The sequence below is a fragment of the Salmo salar genome, chromosome ssa17 (assembly GCF_905237065.1).
Source record: "Salmo salar chromosome ssa17, Ssal_v3.1, whole genome shotgun sequence".
NCBI lineage: Eukaryota > Metazoa > Chordata > Actinopteri > Salmoniformes > Salmonidae > Salmo > Salmo salar.
Window position 1 is genome coordinate 19,552,501 of NC_059458.1, and position 16,313 is coordinate 19,568,813.

The 16,313-nt window shown below is 43.8% G+C and overlaps 2 protein-coding genes and 1 pseudogene across 2 annotated transcripts in view; 2 read left to right on the plus strand and 1 right to left on the minus strand.

Moving 5' to 3' along the window:
* LOC106575244 (rab GTPase-activating protein 1-like) overlaps window positions 1–5,224 on the plus strand; it is a 9,249-nt gene extending 4,025 nt beyond the window's left edge. The window contains exons 2-8 of the mRNA XM_014151633.2: window positions 225–296; window positions 620–730; window positions 3,233–3,337; window positions 3,868–3,951; window positions 4,140–4,211; window positions 4,378–4,644; window positions 4,760–5,224. Of these exons, the coding sequence (XP_014007108.1) occupies window positions 225–296; window positions 620–730; window positions 3,233–3,337; window positions 3,868–3,951; window positions 4,140–4,211; window positions 4,378–4,644; window positions 4,760–4,993 (945 nt within the window). The 3' untranslated portion in view covers window positions 4,994–5,224. The remainder of the gene's footprint in view (window positions 1–224; window positions 297–619; window positions 731–3,232; window positions 3,338–3,867; window positions 3,952–4,139; window positions 4,212–4,377; window positions 4,645–4,759) is intronic.
* Window positions 5,225–6,180: 956 nt separating this feature from the next.
* On the minus strand, window positions 6,181–7,621 carry LOC106575245 (cocaine- and amphetamine-regulated transcript protein-like). Its single transcript, XM_014151634.2, has 3 exons — window positions 7,399–7,621; window positions 7,172–7,255; window positions 6,181–6,836 (listed from the first exon to the last, which is right to left on the minus strand). Exons 1-3 carry the CDS (start codon window positions 7,531–7,533, stop codon window positions 6,729–6,731), a joined length of 327 nt encoding a protein of 108 aa, XP_014007109.1. The 5' UTR covers window positions 7,534–7,621; the 3' UTR covers window positions 6,181–6,728.
* Window positions 7,622–12,793: 5,172 nt separating this feature from the next.
* Window positions 12,794–14,551, plus strand: LOC106575329 (interferon-induced protein 44-like; annotated as a pseudogene).
* The last annotated feature ends 1,762 nt before the right edge of the window (window positions 14,552–16,313 follow it).

Sequence of the window (16,313 nt, forward strand, 5' to 3'; positions counted from 1 at the left end):
TAAGTTTGGGTCAGTCACAGTGGTCAGGTATTCTGCAACTGTGTACTCTTTGTTTAGGGCCAAATAGCATTCTAGTTTGCTCTGTTTTTTTTGTTAATTCTTTCCAATCACTCCATCTCTGTTTGTGTGATATAACTTTCTCTCAATCAAACTTGGCTGTTGTTTATGTATGCTAAGCCTTTGGACCGTTCTCTCACTCAGCCTTGACTGTTGTTGTTCTACAGCTTCCCAGTAAGAAGGCCACACTGAGAGATAACCAGCCGCAACAACAGGATGACCTCATAGACAGATACCAGGTAGGAGCAAACTGTTAACACTTTGATATGTATTAAACCTAACCCTCCCTGCCTCCCACCTCCACCCCACCACCCAACAATACAGCAGAACCCCACCCACTATCACTACTCCCCTCCCCCACCTAAACAGTCAGTATCGCCATGCACCCCTCCCCCTTACACCCAAAACCAGCACTCTATCTCTCTACCCCCCCAAACCCACCGGAATGTGTGTTCCACGTTCTATAGCAAGCTATATGGAGAACCTGACTGTGTTCCATGTCCTGTGCATTCTATGGAGGTAGAACCTGACTTTGTGTTCTCTGTTCTGTGTGTTCCTGCAGAGGGAGAACCGTCAGCTGCAGCAGGCCAGTCTGCGTCTGGAGCAGGAGAATGATGTTCTGGCCCACACACTGATCACCAGCAAGATCTCCCTGAGGACCGACCTGGACCAGGTCTTAACCACACCACCCCCACATCACCCCCACATCAACCCCACATCAACCCTACATCACCCCCACATCACCCCACATCAACCCTACATCACCCCCACATCACCCCCACATCACCCCCACATCACCCACATCACCCCACATCAACCCCACATCACCCCCACATCACCCCCACATCAACCCCACATCACCCCCACATCACCCCCACATCAACCCCACATCACCCCACATCACCCCTACATCACCCCCACATCACCCCCACATCACCCCCACATCAACCCCACATCACCCCCACATCACCCCCACATCAACCCCACATCACCCCTACATCAACCCCACATCACCCCCACATCACCCCCACATCACCCCACATCACCTCCACATCACCCCCACATCAACCCCACATCAACCCCACATCAACCCCACATCAACCCCACATCACCCCCACATCACCCCCACATCACCCCTACATCACCCCCACATCACCCCCACATCACCCCACATCACCCCTACATCACCCCCACATCACCCCCACATCATCCCCACATCACCCCCACATCACCCCTACATCAACCCCACATCAACCCCACATCACCCCCACATCACCCCCACATCACCCCCACATCACCCCTACATCACCCCTACATCAACCCCACATCACCCCCACATCACCCCCACATCACCCCTACATCACCCCTACATCACCCCCACATCACCCCCACATCACCCCCACATCAACCCCACATGACCCCCACATCGACCCCCCACATCGACCCCCACATCACCCCCACATCACCTCCACATCACCCCCACATCAACTCCTAGCCCCCTACTTCTTAGTCACTCCCCCATTCCCCTAGCTCCTAGTCACTCCCCCTATTCCCCTAGCTCCTAGTCACTCCCCCGATTCCCCTAGCTCCTAGTCACTCCCCCCCATTCCCCTAGCTCCTAGTCACTCCCCCTATTCCCCTAGCTCCTAGTCACTCCCCCTATTCCCCTAGCTCCTAGTCACTCCCCCTATTCCCCTAGCTCCTAGTCACTCCCCCTATTCCCCTAGCTCCTAGAAGGGTTGTTCGTCTATTCCCATAGGACAACCCTTTTTGGTTCCAGATAGAACCCTATTTGGTTCCAGTAAGAATTATTTTGGGTTCCATGTAGAACCCTTGATGAAAAGGGTTTCACATGGAACCCAAAAGTGTTCTTCAAAGGCTTCTTCTATTGGGACAGCTGAAGAACTGTTTCATGTTCTATATAGCACCGTTTTTTCTTAGAATGTAATGTAATCTATCCCCTACCTCCTAGATACTACCCTAGCCCCTACCTCCTAGATACTACCCTATCCCCTACCTCCTAGATACTACCCTAGCCCCTACCTCCTAGATACTACCCTAGCCCCTACCTCCTAGATACTACCCTAGCCCCTACCTCCTAGATACTACCCTAGCCCCTACCTCCTAGATACTACCCTAGCCCCTACCTCCTAGATACTACCCTAGCCCCTACCTCCTAGATACTACCCTAGCCCCTACCTCCTAGATACTACCCTAGCCCCTACCTCCTAGATACTACCCTAGCCCCTACCTCCTAGATACTACCCTAGCCCCTACCTCCTAGATACTACCCTAGCCCCTACCTCCTAGATACTACCCTAGCCCCTACCTCCTAGATACTACCCTAGCCCCTACCTCCTAGATACTACCCTAGCCCCTACCTCCTAGATACTACCCTAGCCCCTACCTCCTAGATACTACCCTAGCCCCTACCTCCTAGATACTACCCTAGCCCCTACCTCCTAGATACTACCCTAGCCCCTACCTCCTAGATACTACCCTAGCCCCTACCTCCTAGATACTACCCTAGCCCCTACCTCCTAGATACTACCCTAGCCCCTACCTCCAAGATACTACCCTAGCCCCTATCTCCTAGATACTACCCTAGCCCCTACCTCCTAGATACTACCCTAGCCCCTACCTCCTAGATACTACCCTAGCCCCTACCTCCTAGATACTACCCTAGCCCCTACCTCCAAGATACTACCCTAGCCCCTATCTCCTAGATACTACCCTAGCCCCTACCTCCTAGATACTACCCTAGCCCCTACCTCCTAGATACTACCCTAGCCCCTACCTCCTAGATACTACCCTAGCCCCTATCTCCTAGATACTACCCTAGCCCCTACCTCCTAGATACTACCCTAGCCCCTACCTCCTAGATACTACCCTAGCCCCTACCTCCTAGATACTACCCTAGCCCCTATCTCCTAGATACTACCCTAGCCCCTACCTCCTAGATACTACCCTAGCCCCTACCTCCTAGATACTACCCTAGCCCCTACCTCCTAGATACTACCCTAGCCCCTACCTCCTAGATACTACCCTAGCCCCTACCTCCTAGATACTACCCTAGCCACTATCTCCCTAGGCACTTGTACAGACAGACAGACAGACAGACAGACAGACAGACAGACAGACAGACAGACTTCTGAGTGTGTTGGTGGGCCCACAGGCGGAGGACAGAGTGGATGAGCTGACCAAAGAGCTGCTGAAGACCAGAAAGAAATTGAAGAATGCAGAGGAAGAAAAGAGAGGGAAGGAGGAGGAGGCTGCTCAGGTAATCTCTTCTATTCTATCCATCCGTCCTTTATGTTTCCATACTTTGATGTAAGGTAATAATGTAATATTATATTCTATTTATGGTAATAAGGTAATTTTATATTCTATTTATGGTAATAATGTAATATTGTATTCTATTTATGGTAATAATGTAATATTGTATTTTATTTATGGTAATAATGTAATATTGTTTTCTATTTATGGTAATAATGTAATATTATATTTATGGTAATAATGTAATATTGTATTCTTGTATGGTAATAATGTAATATTATATTTATGGTAATAATGTAATGTTGTATTATATTTGTGGTAATACTGCAATATTGTATTCTATGTATGGTAATATTGTATTCTATTTATGGTAATAATATTACATTATATTTATGGTAACAATGTAACATTTTATTCCATTTATGGTAATAATGTAATATTATATTTATGGTAATACTGTATTATTGGATTATATTTCAGAGTAATAATGAAACATTTAATTCTGTGTATGGACATGTATTTACCGTTTCACAGTTGAAGGAGGTGTTAAGGACAAAGCTGGACAAGGCTGATCCAGAGGTGAAAAGGAGCTCAGGCATCATCTCAGACTACAAACAGGTACCACACACACACACACACACACACACACACACACACACACACACACACACACACACACACACACACACACACACACACACACACACACACACACACACACACACACACACACACACACACACACACACACACACACACACACACAAACCTAATGCTATGTTGATGTTGTTTCCTCTGTCTGTCAGATCTGTTCCCAGCTGACCAGTCGGGTGGAAAGGCAGCAGGCGGCCCACAGAGAGGACCTTGACAAACTCAGGGTGAGGAGGAATATGGCACCGTCTGATGATGTCACAGTTTGACAATCAAACAGTTTGATGATGTCATTTGTTCTGTATGGATATCACCCCTCACTCTGCATGTTCATAATAAAACACTTTTGAAGTGTCTGGTCAAACCCCTCCCACCCTCTCCTCCCTCTCTCAGAATGCTGTGCTGGCGTGTTCTCGCTGCCGACAGGCTCTAGATTCTCCTATCATGGAAGGCTCTGGTTCCACAGCCCCGTACCAGAGAAGTATCAGCACCAGAGAACCAGGCCAGCAGAGAGACCAGGAAACAGAACCAGACCAGCAGACGACTAGTACCAGGGAACAAGACCAGGAGATGGTGTATCTGAGTGGCCAGGTCACAGAGCTGGAGAAGGAGCTGGCCCAGACTAAACTACACATGGTGGAGGCCAAGTGCAAGATCCAGGTCAGCTCATAATACACTACACACTTCATAGTGCACACTACACACTTCATATTGCACATGTTCACAGTACATACTTCATAGTGATATATGATGTGTTGTGTTGTCCCCTGTGTAGGAGCTGGAACACCAGAAGGGGGTAATGCAACGTGATCTCCAAACAGCAAGGAACAGCTGGCTCACTAAGACTGTGAGCTCCATACGGTCAGCCGGAGGGGGCCCACAGAGCAGCAGCCTACCCAGGGGGAGAGCCTCGGCAATGGGGCGTTCTCTCCATGGCCTCCCCCTCTCAGCCTGGAGCTCCAGGAGACTGTCATGGGCCCCCAGGAAGGACCGGGGGGGAGATGTCTGACAGAGAGATGGAAGGGAGGGGGAGAGACAGCAAGAGGACGTATTGAGAGTATAGATAATATGTATTGGAATGATTATATATGTCTCTTGGTGACTGTTTGTTTCTGCATTCTAGTCCCTATTTTGGTTTTATTTGTTATTGTCAAAAGCAAATTTGGATACAGGAGTTTTATGTATGTTTTATGTGTTGCTTTGGCTCTTAAACTCTTAAAACCAAACTCCAAACTGGTAACACTTGTATGGCACCCAGTCCTTCATTCAAAACCTTTCATTGCGCATTCATTTTTAAATTGTATTTGTTACATACAGTACATCTCTGATCTTGTCAATATCAGATTTTTTTTAGATTTACAGTGAAGTAAAATCAATAGTCATCATCATTGTAGTACATTCAAGTATATATCCATACTTTTTCTGTTTCTACTTTACAGACATTTTCATTAAGTAGTTCTCAGAATCTGTAACAGACAAACCTGTTGACATGTAAAGTCAGCCAGGTCAACTGGGATACGAGTCAGTTTTCTACGTTTATCCATATCTGAGGACGTCCAGAGATGACGTGGAAATTGGCCACTAGGAGGAACGGTGAGCGCTGTTACCTTCAAGTAGGTTTTGATCTTCATAAGCATGTGCCTCTGATTCCAAATTTTGGAAGTTTGAATCCAGCGATAAAAAGTTGTTTTTAAGATAATTGTTTTAAGCCTCTCCCAAACATCAACCCTTACCTTAACCATTCAGAGTTAATGCCTAACTTTAAGATTTCAGAGTTAATGCCTAAACTTAACCTTAAACAGTTAGAAATGTGACGTTTGAAACAACTTAGAAATTTGAACTTTGAGAAACATGGATGAACATCTAATTCTGACGTGAGACTGTGAGAGCTAGTTGTGTAATGTACAGGTTTACCAAACATATACGTGATCATCAATTTAGAGCAGTCCGATTAATTAAGTAATAGTACATTGTCTTTTAACAAAAGAAAAGAGAAACATTTCAAAAGTGAGAATCGTATTGTGCCCGGCAGTTACGTTATATGAACATGTATTTCTAGATGAAACACTGATTAGGTTTGGTGAAAATGTGACTGTGTGATTTTGAGCATTGTACTTAGTCAATTGAAAATGAGCTTAACGTTTTGAAACAACTGCCTTGTTGGTGATCTGTTTTGAGTTTTGAACTAAGAGTAGTGAAAATGTACCACATGGCCTACTTGTTAAAATTGCACTGAAGCGGATACAAAAAAATTGTAAATCATCTTATAAACAAAGACTTTATTAATCACATTGAATGTCTTTGTACTTAGTCAAAATAGACGAGACAGAAGAGAGCACTGATAAAAGAACAAGTTGGGTTGTGTCTTAAATGACACCCTATTCCCTATAAAGTGCAATACTTTTGACCAAAGCAACATAGGACTGACAAATAGGACAAAATAGTGCATTATAGGGAATAGATTGTTATTTGGGATACAACCTTTATGTTAGACAACAAACCCTCCATTACACACCAGGGTCACGTTCAGGACAGGAGAGGGCAACATACTGAAAGTAAAGCTGACAAGATTCCTATTTACTTTACATGTCAGATAGAGACATGTCTGTTCAACCTACAATATTTCTGTCTGAACGTTCCACGATCTGAATGTGATCCACTGAATGAGGCAAAAGCTTCTGTTCTCTCCCTCCTGTTTCTCTCTGCTCCCCTCCCTACACTGTTTATCCTTTTCTCTTCTCTTCTTACAAACACTTGAGGACATAGAAGTTGCACGTCGTCCCACGCGGACACCCGCACAGCGTTCCGACACGCGCACCTTTGCGAACAGCGCACTGCTCGCCCGCGTCACACTGGAAACAAACAAACAGTTTGATATTTAATTGAATGATGATGATGATGGTGATGGTGTTGGTGGCATCTGACTCCAGACTATGTGATTCTGAGACATCTACACCGGCTTCCCAGAATCAGATTAATCCTAGCAACTCCTGAACTATATATATATATTAAACACTGTCAATAGAGAACTTTTATCGAAAGTCCCGTTTTAACAATTTGAAACACGTAATATAAGGCTAGACTCAGTGAAGAAGTAAAATGGATGACACAGACAGGCTAACTACTTAAAAAAACTGTTGATAATAGGACTAACCACTTTAAAATGTTTGCTCAGATCTATTCTTACCGACGGCAGCCAGCCGAGCTTCTTTTCTGATAACGGCATCTGTTTGTTCTTCAGTTTCTCCAGAACTTCTTGTAAAGCTTCAATCTACATGACAGAGAAAAACAAAAACGATAGCCTGCTATTTAGCTAGAAAACAAGTACAAAGAGAGGGGTGAATCGACTAAACTATCACATTGACAAGCGCACAAACCAAACAACTTCACGAACATAAAACAATTTAAACTTACCAGCTCCTTCTCTTCTTGTGACTTGTGGGGGAACTCTAGAGCGCGAGTCTCAAACTCCAAGGAGGTGTCGCCGTCAGCGAGACAGAGACATGCGCAGCAGGAGGCGGCGAGGAAAAGCAGTTGAATGCTGGCCATGGTGCTGAAACGACCAGAAGGGATGGAGATACAGCGGGGCCTCTGCAGGTGGTTAGCAGGGGCTTGGTGAACACTGGGCGGGTGAAGTGGGCTATGATTCGGGGTGATAGATGCGGGGGCTTGATTTTATAGCGTTTGCTGACATCATACAGCTACTGTAATATGTATGACCACTGACATGAGCGGAGCGACATAGGTAACCACTGACCGGAGAGGGTCATACGCACGCACGTACACGCGCCAGAGGATGTTGTGATGGAGAGGCGTTGTCTGATAGAACACCTCTGTTCACCTCTTTCCAATAATCCCAGGTCACAGCCCCTGGCTGTTGAGACCAATCTTTAATCAGCATCCAATTTCCTCTTGGGTGTGTGTGTGTATGCCTAACCTCTCATTTGCTCATTTGGTGTACACAGTGAGCAGGCCTGAAATTCTACATCACAGGCTAATCTCACCAGACCACTTAAAGAACCCACCTCTCTCTATCTCTCACACACACACACGCACACACACACGCACGCACACACACACACACACCATACTATTTCCAAGCAATAATTCTGCTTGGGAATGGTTTAAGTGGGGAGGGGAAAACTGAAAACCATCTGTTATTGGCTGAGAGGTTTGGAACTCTCTTTGTCTATTAATCAGTTTACCGCATGGTGATGTCACCATGGAAAGGTGGAACTCCCGTCCCATGCAAACCTGCTGATCAGAAGGTCCTGTGTAGATCATATTTTCAACGAGAAACTATCAGGAAATAACACTGATTTTACAAAATCACACTTGTAGAGTGTTCGTTTCATCACCTGTTGTTGTAGAATACAGGAGCGCATCCAAACAGCCTATCCGACCGCTCGGAGGCGTCCGCACGGTCCTAAAGCACACCGTTGCCTCGTTTTGTATCATATTCCAATTATAAAGCTGGGGGGTTGGGGGGGGAACAAAAACTCAATTTCAGAATGTGGGCAGGACATATCCTCCCCATCCCCAGCGAATGTTAAGCCCCTGGTACAATATGATATAAAACACAGGAAAACAGAATGTTGACTGCACTGGGCCTTTAAAATGAACCTATTGATCCAGTGCAACCCCGCTGAACCAAAGTAGTCAACACTAGAAAATAAAGATTAGTCGGATATGAAGACAGCTGTGTGTGGGCATGTCTACTTGTGTGTGTGTGTTCTATTTGTCTGAACAGGATGCTTTTCAGATATCAGCGCCTGTTAATATCATTGGAATGAATCTAATATTTACTGAAGTTTATTGGTTGCTGGTGGATTTCATGCCTAATACTTTGAATACACAATTATTGGTGAACTATATTAGCTTATGACCTGAAGTGACTTATTTACTTGATGTCATAAACCCATACCGCCAAGATTTGTCTGACAGGCTACATTCCAGTGACTATCTTAATTTATCCTGACAGTCTTGTTGTTTGCCTCGACAATGTAAAGACACAGCGCATCAGTTGCAACCTTGCAGGTGACTCAGTTTCCAATTCCTGTTACTGTAGGATAGTATTTTACTCATTTAGTCGTTTAGTCTAGAAATCCACATCTAGATGCCTATTTAACGACAGTACTAGGCATAAAGGTTAGAATTGGGCAATTTCGGCCTCATGGCAAGGTTGAGGTATAGTATGTTCCAGCTTTTGCTTTCGGTCTTTTTTTGTCCCAGAACTGTGGCCCAGAGTTTTTCCTCTAGTCTATTTCAAAGCAGGAGTTTCTCTCTCTGAGGTATGTGGTAAACCAGTAGAATGTAACCTTAGTATGTTATTTACTGCTTGTCTTTTCTACCAGGTGTCTTTCATACCATAGTTCAGGACAGATACCAGGTATGTAGAGGCACAATGCAGACAACCGGTTAAGGAGGATCATTCGTTGTTATCTTTTGTTGAATGTCATGCAACTTATCGTTTAGACAAAGCAAAGCATTCTGATTGGTCAAAGGGTGACCAAGCCATGCCAATGCTGACATTATACCGTAACTAGATGGAGTCCCACCCTACCTCAACTTTCAAATCCTGTGGTTGAACAAAGATTTTACCTTTCACAAAAAAAGACACATGAGAAAATTCTGATATCAAAGTAGCATTGGTTGCTGTTCATTGGTTGCTGTTCATTGGTTGCTGTTCATTGGTTGCTGTTCATTGGTTGCTGGTGGACTTCATGCCTAATACTTTGAAGACAATTATTGGTGAAATATATTAGCTTATTACCTGAAGTGAATTATTTACTTGACACTGTTGTTGTTTGCCTCGACAGAGTAAGGCACATCACATCAGTTGCAGCCTTGCAGGGGAGTCAGTTTCCAATTCCTGTTACTGTAGGATAGTATTTTCTACAGTTAGACATTTTGCCTGGATTTAACATCTAGAAGCCTATTTAACTAGTAGGTATAAAGGTTAGAATTGGGCCATTTGGGTTCTCACTGTGGAGCATGGAGGAGGAGGTGTGATGGTGTGTGGGTGCTTTGCTGGTGACACTGTCAGTGATTTATATCTATTTAGAATTCAAGGCACACTTAACCAGCATGGCTACCACAGCATTCTGCAGCGATACGCCATCTGATCTGGTATGCCCTTAGTGGGACTGTCATTTGTTTTTCAACAGGACAATGACCCAACACACCCCCAGGCTGTGTAAGAACTATTTGACCAAGAAGGAGAGTGATGGAGTGCTACATCAGGTGACCTGGCCTCCACCATCACCCGACCTCAACCCAATTGAGATGGTTTGGGATGAGTTGGACCGCAGAGTGAAGGAAAAGCAGCCAACAAGTGCTCAGCATATCTGGGAACTCCTTCAAGACTGTTGGAAAAGCATTCAAGGTGAAGATGGTTGAGAGAATGCCAAGAGTGTGCAAAGCTGTCATCAAGGCAAACCGTAGCTACTTTGAAGAATTTAAAATCTAAAATATATTTTCATTTGTTTAACACTTTTTGGGTGACTAGATGATTCCATGTGTGTTATTTCATAGTTCTGATGTCTTCACTATTATTTTACAATGTAGAAAATAGTAAACTTTTCACTGGTACTGTATGTATCTTTTTTTTACTGCTCTTGAGATATAATTACTGTTTGGGTAAACTTATTTACTATTATGTATATATATATATATATATATATATATATATTTATTTATTATTTTGTACTTAAAAAAAAAACTCTTTATGTGATGTGCACCGCAGAGAACACCAGAAGAAGAATTATCATTGAATTATCACAGTGAATTATTGTAATGTTTGTTTATGTGTCAATTAATCCCATAAGGGATGGGTTGCCAACTGGCGATTTGACACAAAATAAAATGTTATTAATTAATTAATTAATTAATTCATTAATTCATTCATTCATTCATTCATTCATTCATTGACACCCCTTCAAATTAAATGGATTCGGCTCAGCCAGCAACACTCGTTGCTGACAGGTGTATAAAATCGAGCACACATCCATGCAATCACCAGAGACAAACATTGGCAGTAGAACGGCCTTACCGAAGAGCTCAGTGACATACTGTACATGTGGTCTGCGGTTGTGAGGCCAGTTAGACGTACTGCCAAATTCTGTAAAGCGACGTTGTGGAGGCGGCCTATTGGAGAGAAATGAACATTACATTCTCTGGCAACAGCTCTGGTGGACATTCCTGCAGTCAGCATGCCAAATGCAAGTTCCCTCAAAACGTTTTTATTTTATTTAACCAGGCAAGTCAGTTAAGAACAAATTCTTATTTACAATGACAGCCTAGGAACAATGTGGTTAACTGCCTTGTTCAGTGGCAGAACGACAGATTTTTACCTTGTCAGCTCAGGGATTCAATCTAGCAACCTTTCGGTTACTGGCCCAACACTCTAACCACTAGGCTACCTGCCGCCCCTGCCGCACATCTGTGGCATTGTGTTGTGTGACAAAACTGCACATTTTGGAGTGTCCTTTTATTGTCCCCAGCACAATGTGCAATTATGTAATGATCATGCTGTTTAATCAGCTTCTTGATATGCCACACCTGTCAGATGGATGGATTATCTTGGCAAAGGAGAAATGCTCACTAACAGGGATGTAAACACATTTGTGCCAAAAAAATTGTTGGCGTATGGAACATTTAGAGGATCTATTATTTCAGCTCATAAAACATGGTACCAACACTTTACATGATGTGTTTATATTTTCGTATTGGTTTACTAAAAGGTAATCAAGTACCATTCTATTATATTCTGTTGTATTTTTTTGTTCAGTTTATTGGTGTTTCAGCATTAGTACAGGCTAATACAAACAGTTGTCATTAAAAACCCTGAATTACTTTGCTGTTACAATAAAAAACATAAATGTTAAATCAATACAACAATTTGAAAGTACAAAAAAAGGCTATGCTAAAATTTGACATTCTATTTGATTGTATTCTATCCAAAGGCAGCGTCCATGGATACTCGACTTCAGCAACCGCTGCAACCACCAGGGACCCACTGTACTTGTGGCCTAAAACAAGGCTGGGTTTGTTTACAGAGGTTACATCAGTAAGGACTACACCCAGACTGGACAGGTGATCAATGATGATAAGGCCTTTCTCTACAGCATCACTGACCAGCGAGAAAAGCCACTACGTCTGTCAAATCAATCAATCAAATGTATTTATAAAGCCCTTTTTACATCAGGCGATGTCAGTGCTGTACAGAAACCCAGCCTAAAACCCCAAACAGCAAGCAATGCCAATGTAGAAGCACGGTGGCTAGGAAAAACTTCCAAGAAAGGCAGGAACCTAGGAAGAAACCTAGAGAGGAACCAGGCTCTGAGGGGGGCCAGTCCTCTTCTGGCTGTGCCGGGTGGAGATTATAACAGTACATGGCCAAGATGTTCAAACGTTCATAGATGACCAGCAGGGTCAAATAATAATAATCACAGTGGTTGTAGAAGATGCAATAGGTCAGCACCTCAGGAGTAAATGTCAGTTGGCTTTTCATAGCCGATCATTCAGAGTTTGAGACAGCAGGTGCGGTAGAGAGAGAGAGAGAGTCAAAAACAGCATGTTCGGGACAAGGTAGCATGTCTGGTGAACAGGTCAGGGTTCCATAGCCGCAGGCAGAACAGTTGAAACTGGAGCAGCAGCACGACCAGTTGGACTGGGGACAGCAAGGAGTCATCAGGCCAGGTAGTCCTGAGGCATGGTCCCAGGACTATGCCTTCTCTCTAGCCCCCCGACACATAAACTATTGCAGTATAGATACTGGAGGCTGAGACAGGAGGGGTCGGGAAACACTGTGGCCCCGTCCGACAATACCCCCGATGGCCAGTATGGTTTCACAGATAGAAAGTATGGTCTTAATGTTGGTGTCTTGTGGTTTCTGAATGGCAATAAAGCACAGGTCAGTTGTATAACAGGAAATCATTACAAAGTCAATGCTGCAGAGACGCATGGCAACGACCTGGTGTTGACAGAGTGGGAGGTCCACAGAGTGGAGGGTGAGTGACAGTCACTTAGGACAAATCTCAAATGGCACCATAATCCCTTTATAGTGGACTCCTTTTTCTACTTTTGTAATGTATTGAACAGGATTAGACTTACAGACCTTTGAAGATACCCTGGAACAATGTATGCCCATTGATACAGTACATATTAACCCCATTTCTGTCCATACAGAGTTAGGAGATCATCTGGCAAAGCCCTGGAGAAACGCACTTTGGATATCTGAGTAAGTATTACTGTCTTTGAACCTAACCACACACATGCCTGCACACCACATACTAAAAATACATTCATTTAATTATTATACAAAATTGTAGGAATAAAGAACAATTGAAGTAGAACATCCAGAACTATAGGCTTGAGGTAAAGTCAGTGGTCCAGGCCAGTGTTCTGTTGGTGGGTCAGGTCTGGGCTGGCAAGTCCAGCTTCTTCAATACCATCAACTCTATCTTCAGAGGAAACATGCAAGGCCATCACTGGCAGTGCAGACAGAAGCCTCACCACACAGGGTATGTGTGTGTGTGTGTGTGTGTGTGTGTGTGTGTGTGTGTGTGTGTGTGTGTGTGTGTGTGTGTGTGTGTGTGTGCGTGTGTGCGTGTGTGTGTGTGTGTGTGTACGTGTGCGTCTGTGAATGAATGAATGAATGAATGAATGAATGAATGACATTTTTTTTTTTTTAATGGTCAAATCTCTAGTTGGCAACCCATCCCTTATGGGATTAACTGACACATAAACAAACATTACAATAATTCACTGTGATAATTCAGTGATGATTCTTCTTCTGGTGTTCTCTGCAGTGTGCATCGCAAAGCTACATTTCATGTGCTGACTATCTTGTCTTTCCATAGTTCCGTACCTTCTCCATTAGGTCAGGGAAAGGCGGTAAGCCTATACCACTGCTCCTGTGTGACACCATGGGCCTGGAGGAGGCTACAGGGGGTGGTCTGGACATGGATGACATAGTCAGCATATAGAAGAGCCACGTTCAGGACAGATACCAGCTATGTAGAGGCACAATGCAAACAAACGGTTGAGGAGGACCATTCGTTGGGATCTTCTGTTGAATGTCATAAAACGGATTGTTTAGATCAAGCATTCTGAATGGTCAAAGGGCGACAGAGTCGTGCCACCATTGACAATATACCTTAACTAGATGGAATCCCACACTACTTTAACTTTGATATCCTGTGGTTGAACAAATCTATTATTTTACCTTTCACAATACAAGGAACTTGAGAATGTTCTGATATCAAAGTAGCAAGATGTGAGGCTTTCCTATTTAACGAGTTCAGTTCACCCTAGAACGTAGGTCCAGTTCTGGAAGATCGCTGACTCATAATTCTGTCTCTGTCTGTGTTTGTCATTTACAGTTTAACCCCATGGCTCCCTTGCAGCCAGGTGTACCTGGATATCGCAAGCATGCAACTCTGAATGACCAGATCCACTGTGACAGCAGTAGGTCGTGGACGCCAGCAAAGTTTCTCAGATGTCTGCTAAGATGATGGACAAGTTGTCTGCTATCTGCAAGAAGACCATTCAGATGTCTGAGTGAATAAAGCCCTTAGTGCCTTTTTGCTTTTATTATAGTTTCATAATGCTTTATGACCACAAGGTGCTCCTTTTTATAAGATAATCTACCACTTTAAAAGTAGGTATTTTAAGTAGTGTACAGTATATTGCCTTCAGAAAGTATTCAGACCCCTTGATTTTTTTTACATTTTGTTAGGTAAATGTGATATTTCTGTTTGAATTTTTTTTATAAATTAGCCAACATTTCTAAAAACCTGTTTCTGCTTTGTCATTATTGTTTATTTTGTGTAGATTGATGATGGGAAAAAATTATTTAATCAATTTTAGATAACATTTACAGCCTTCTTCTAAAATGTATTACATTGTTTTTTTCCCTCATGAATCTACACAAAATACCCCATAATGACAAAGCAGAAACAGGTTTTAGACATTTTTGCTAATTTATTCAAAATAAAAAAGAGAAAAATCACATTCAGACCCTTTATTCAGTACTTTGTTGAAGCACCATTGGCAGCGATTATAGCCTTGGGTCTTCTTAGGAATGATGCTACAAGCTTGGCACACCTGTATTTGGGGAGTTTCTCCCATTCTTCTCTGCTGATCCTCTCAAGCTCTGTCAGGTTGGATGGGGAGGATCGCTGCACAGCTAATTTCAGGTCTCTTCAGAGATGTTCGATCAGGTTGGCTGGGCAGTTCAAGGACATTCAGAAACTTGTCCCGAAGCCACTCCTGCGTTGTCTTGGCTGTGTGCTTAGGGTCGTTGTCCTGTTGAAAGGTTGAACCTTTGCCCCAGTCTGAGCTCCTAAGCATTCTGTAGCAGGTTTTCATCAAGGTCCTCTGTACTTTGCTCTGTTCATCTTTGCCTCGATCCTAACTAGTCTCCCAGTCCCTGCCGCTGAAAAACATTCCCACAGCATGATGCTGCCACCACCATGCTTTACTATAGTGATAGTGCCAGGTTTCTTCCAGATGTGACGTTTGGCATTCAGGCCTAAGAGTTTCATCAGACCAGAGAATCTTGTTTCTCATGGTTTGAGAGTCTTTAGGTGCCTTTTGGCAAACTCCAAGCGGGCTGTCATGTGCCTTTTACTGAGGAGTGGCTCTGCCTCGACACAATCCTGTCTCGGAGCTCTACGGACAATTCCTTCAACCTCATGACTTGGTTTTTGCTCTGGCATGCACTGTGGGACCTTATATAGACAGGTGTGTGCCTTTCCAAATCATGTCCAATCAATTGAATTTACCACAGGTGGATTCCAATCAAGTTGTAGAATCATCTTAAGGATGATCAATGGAAACAGGATGCACCTGGAAACAGGATGCACCACATCACTACTCTTGACGGTTCTGAATATCTGGACAATTACAAATACCTAGGTGTCTGGTTAGACTGTAAACTCTCCTTCCAGACACATATTAAGCATCTCCAATCCAAAATTAAATCTAGAATCGTCTTCCTATTTTGCAAAAAAAGCATCCTTCACTCATGCTGCCAAACATACCCTCGTAAAACTGAGTATCCTACCGATCCTTGACTTCGGCGATGCCATTTACAAAATAGCCTGCAACACTCTACTCAGCAAATTGGATGCAGTCTATCACAGTGCCATCCGTTTCGTCACCAAAGCCCCATATACTACCCACCACTGCGACCTGTATGCTCTCGTTGGCTGGGTCTCGCTTCATATTCGTCACCAAACCCACTGGCTCCAGGTCATCTATAAGTCTTTGCTAGGTAATGCCCCGCCTTATCTCAGCTCACTGGTCACCATAGCAGCACCCAC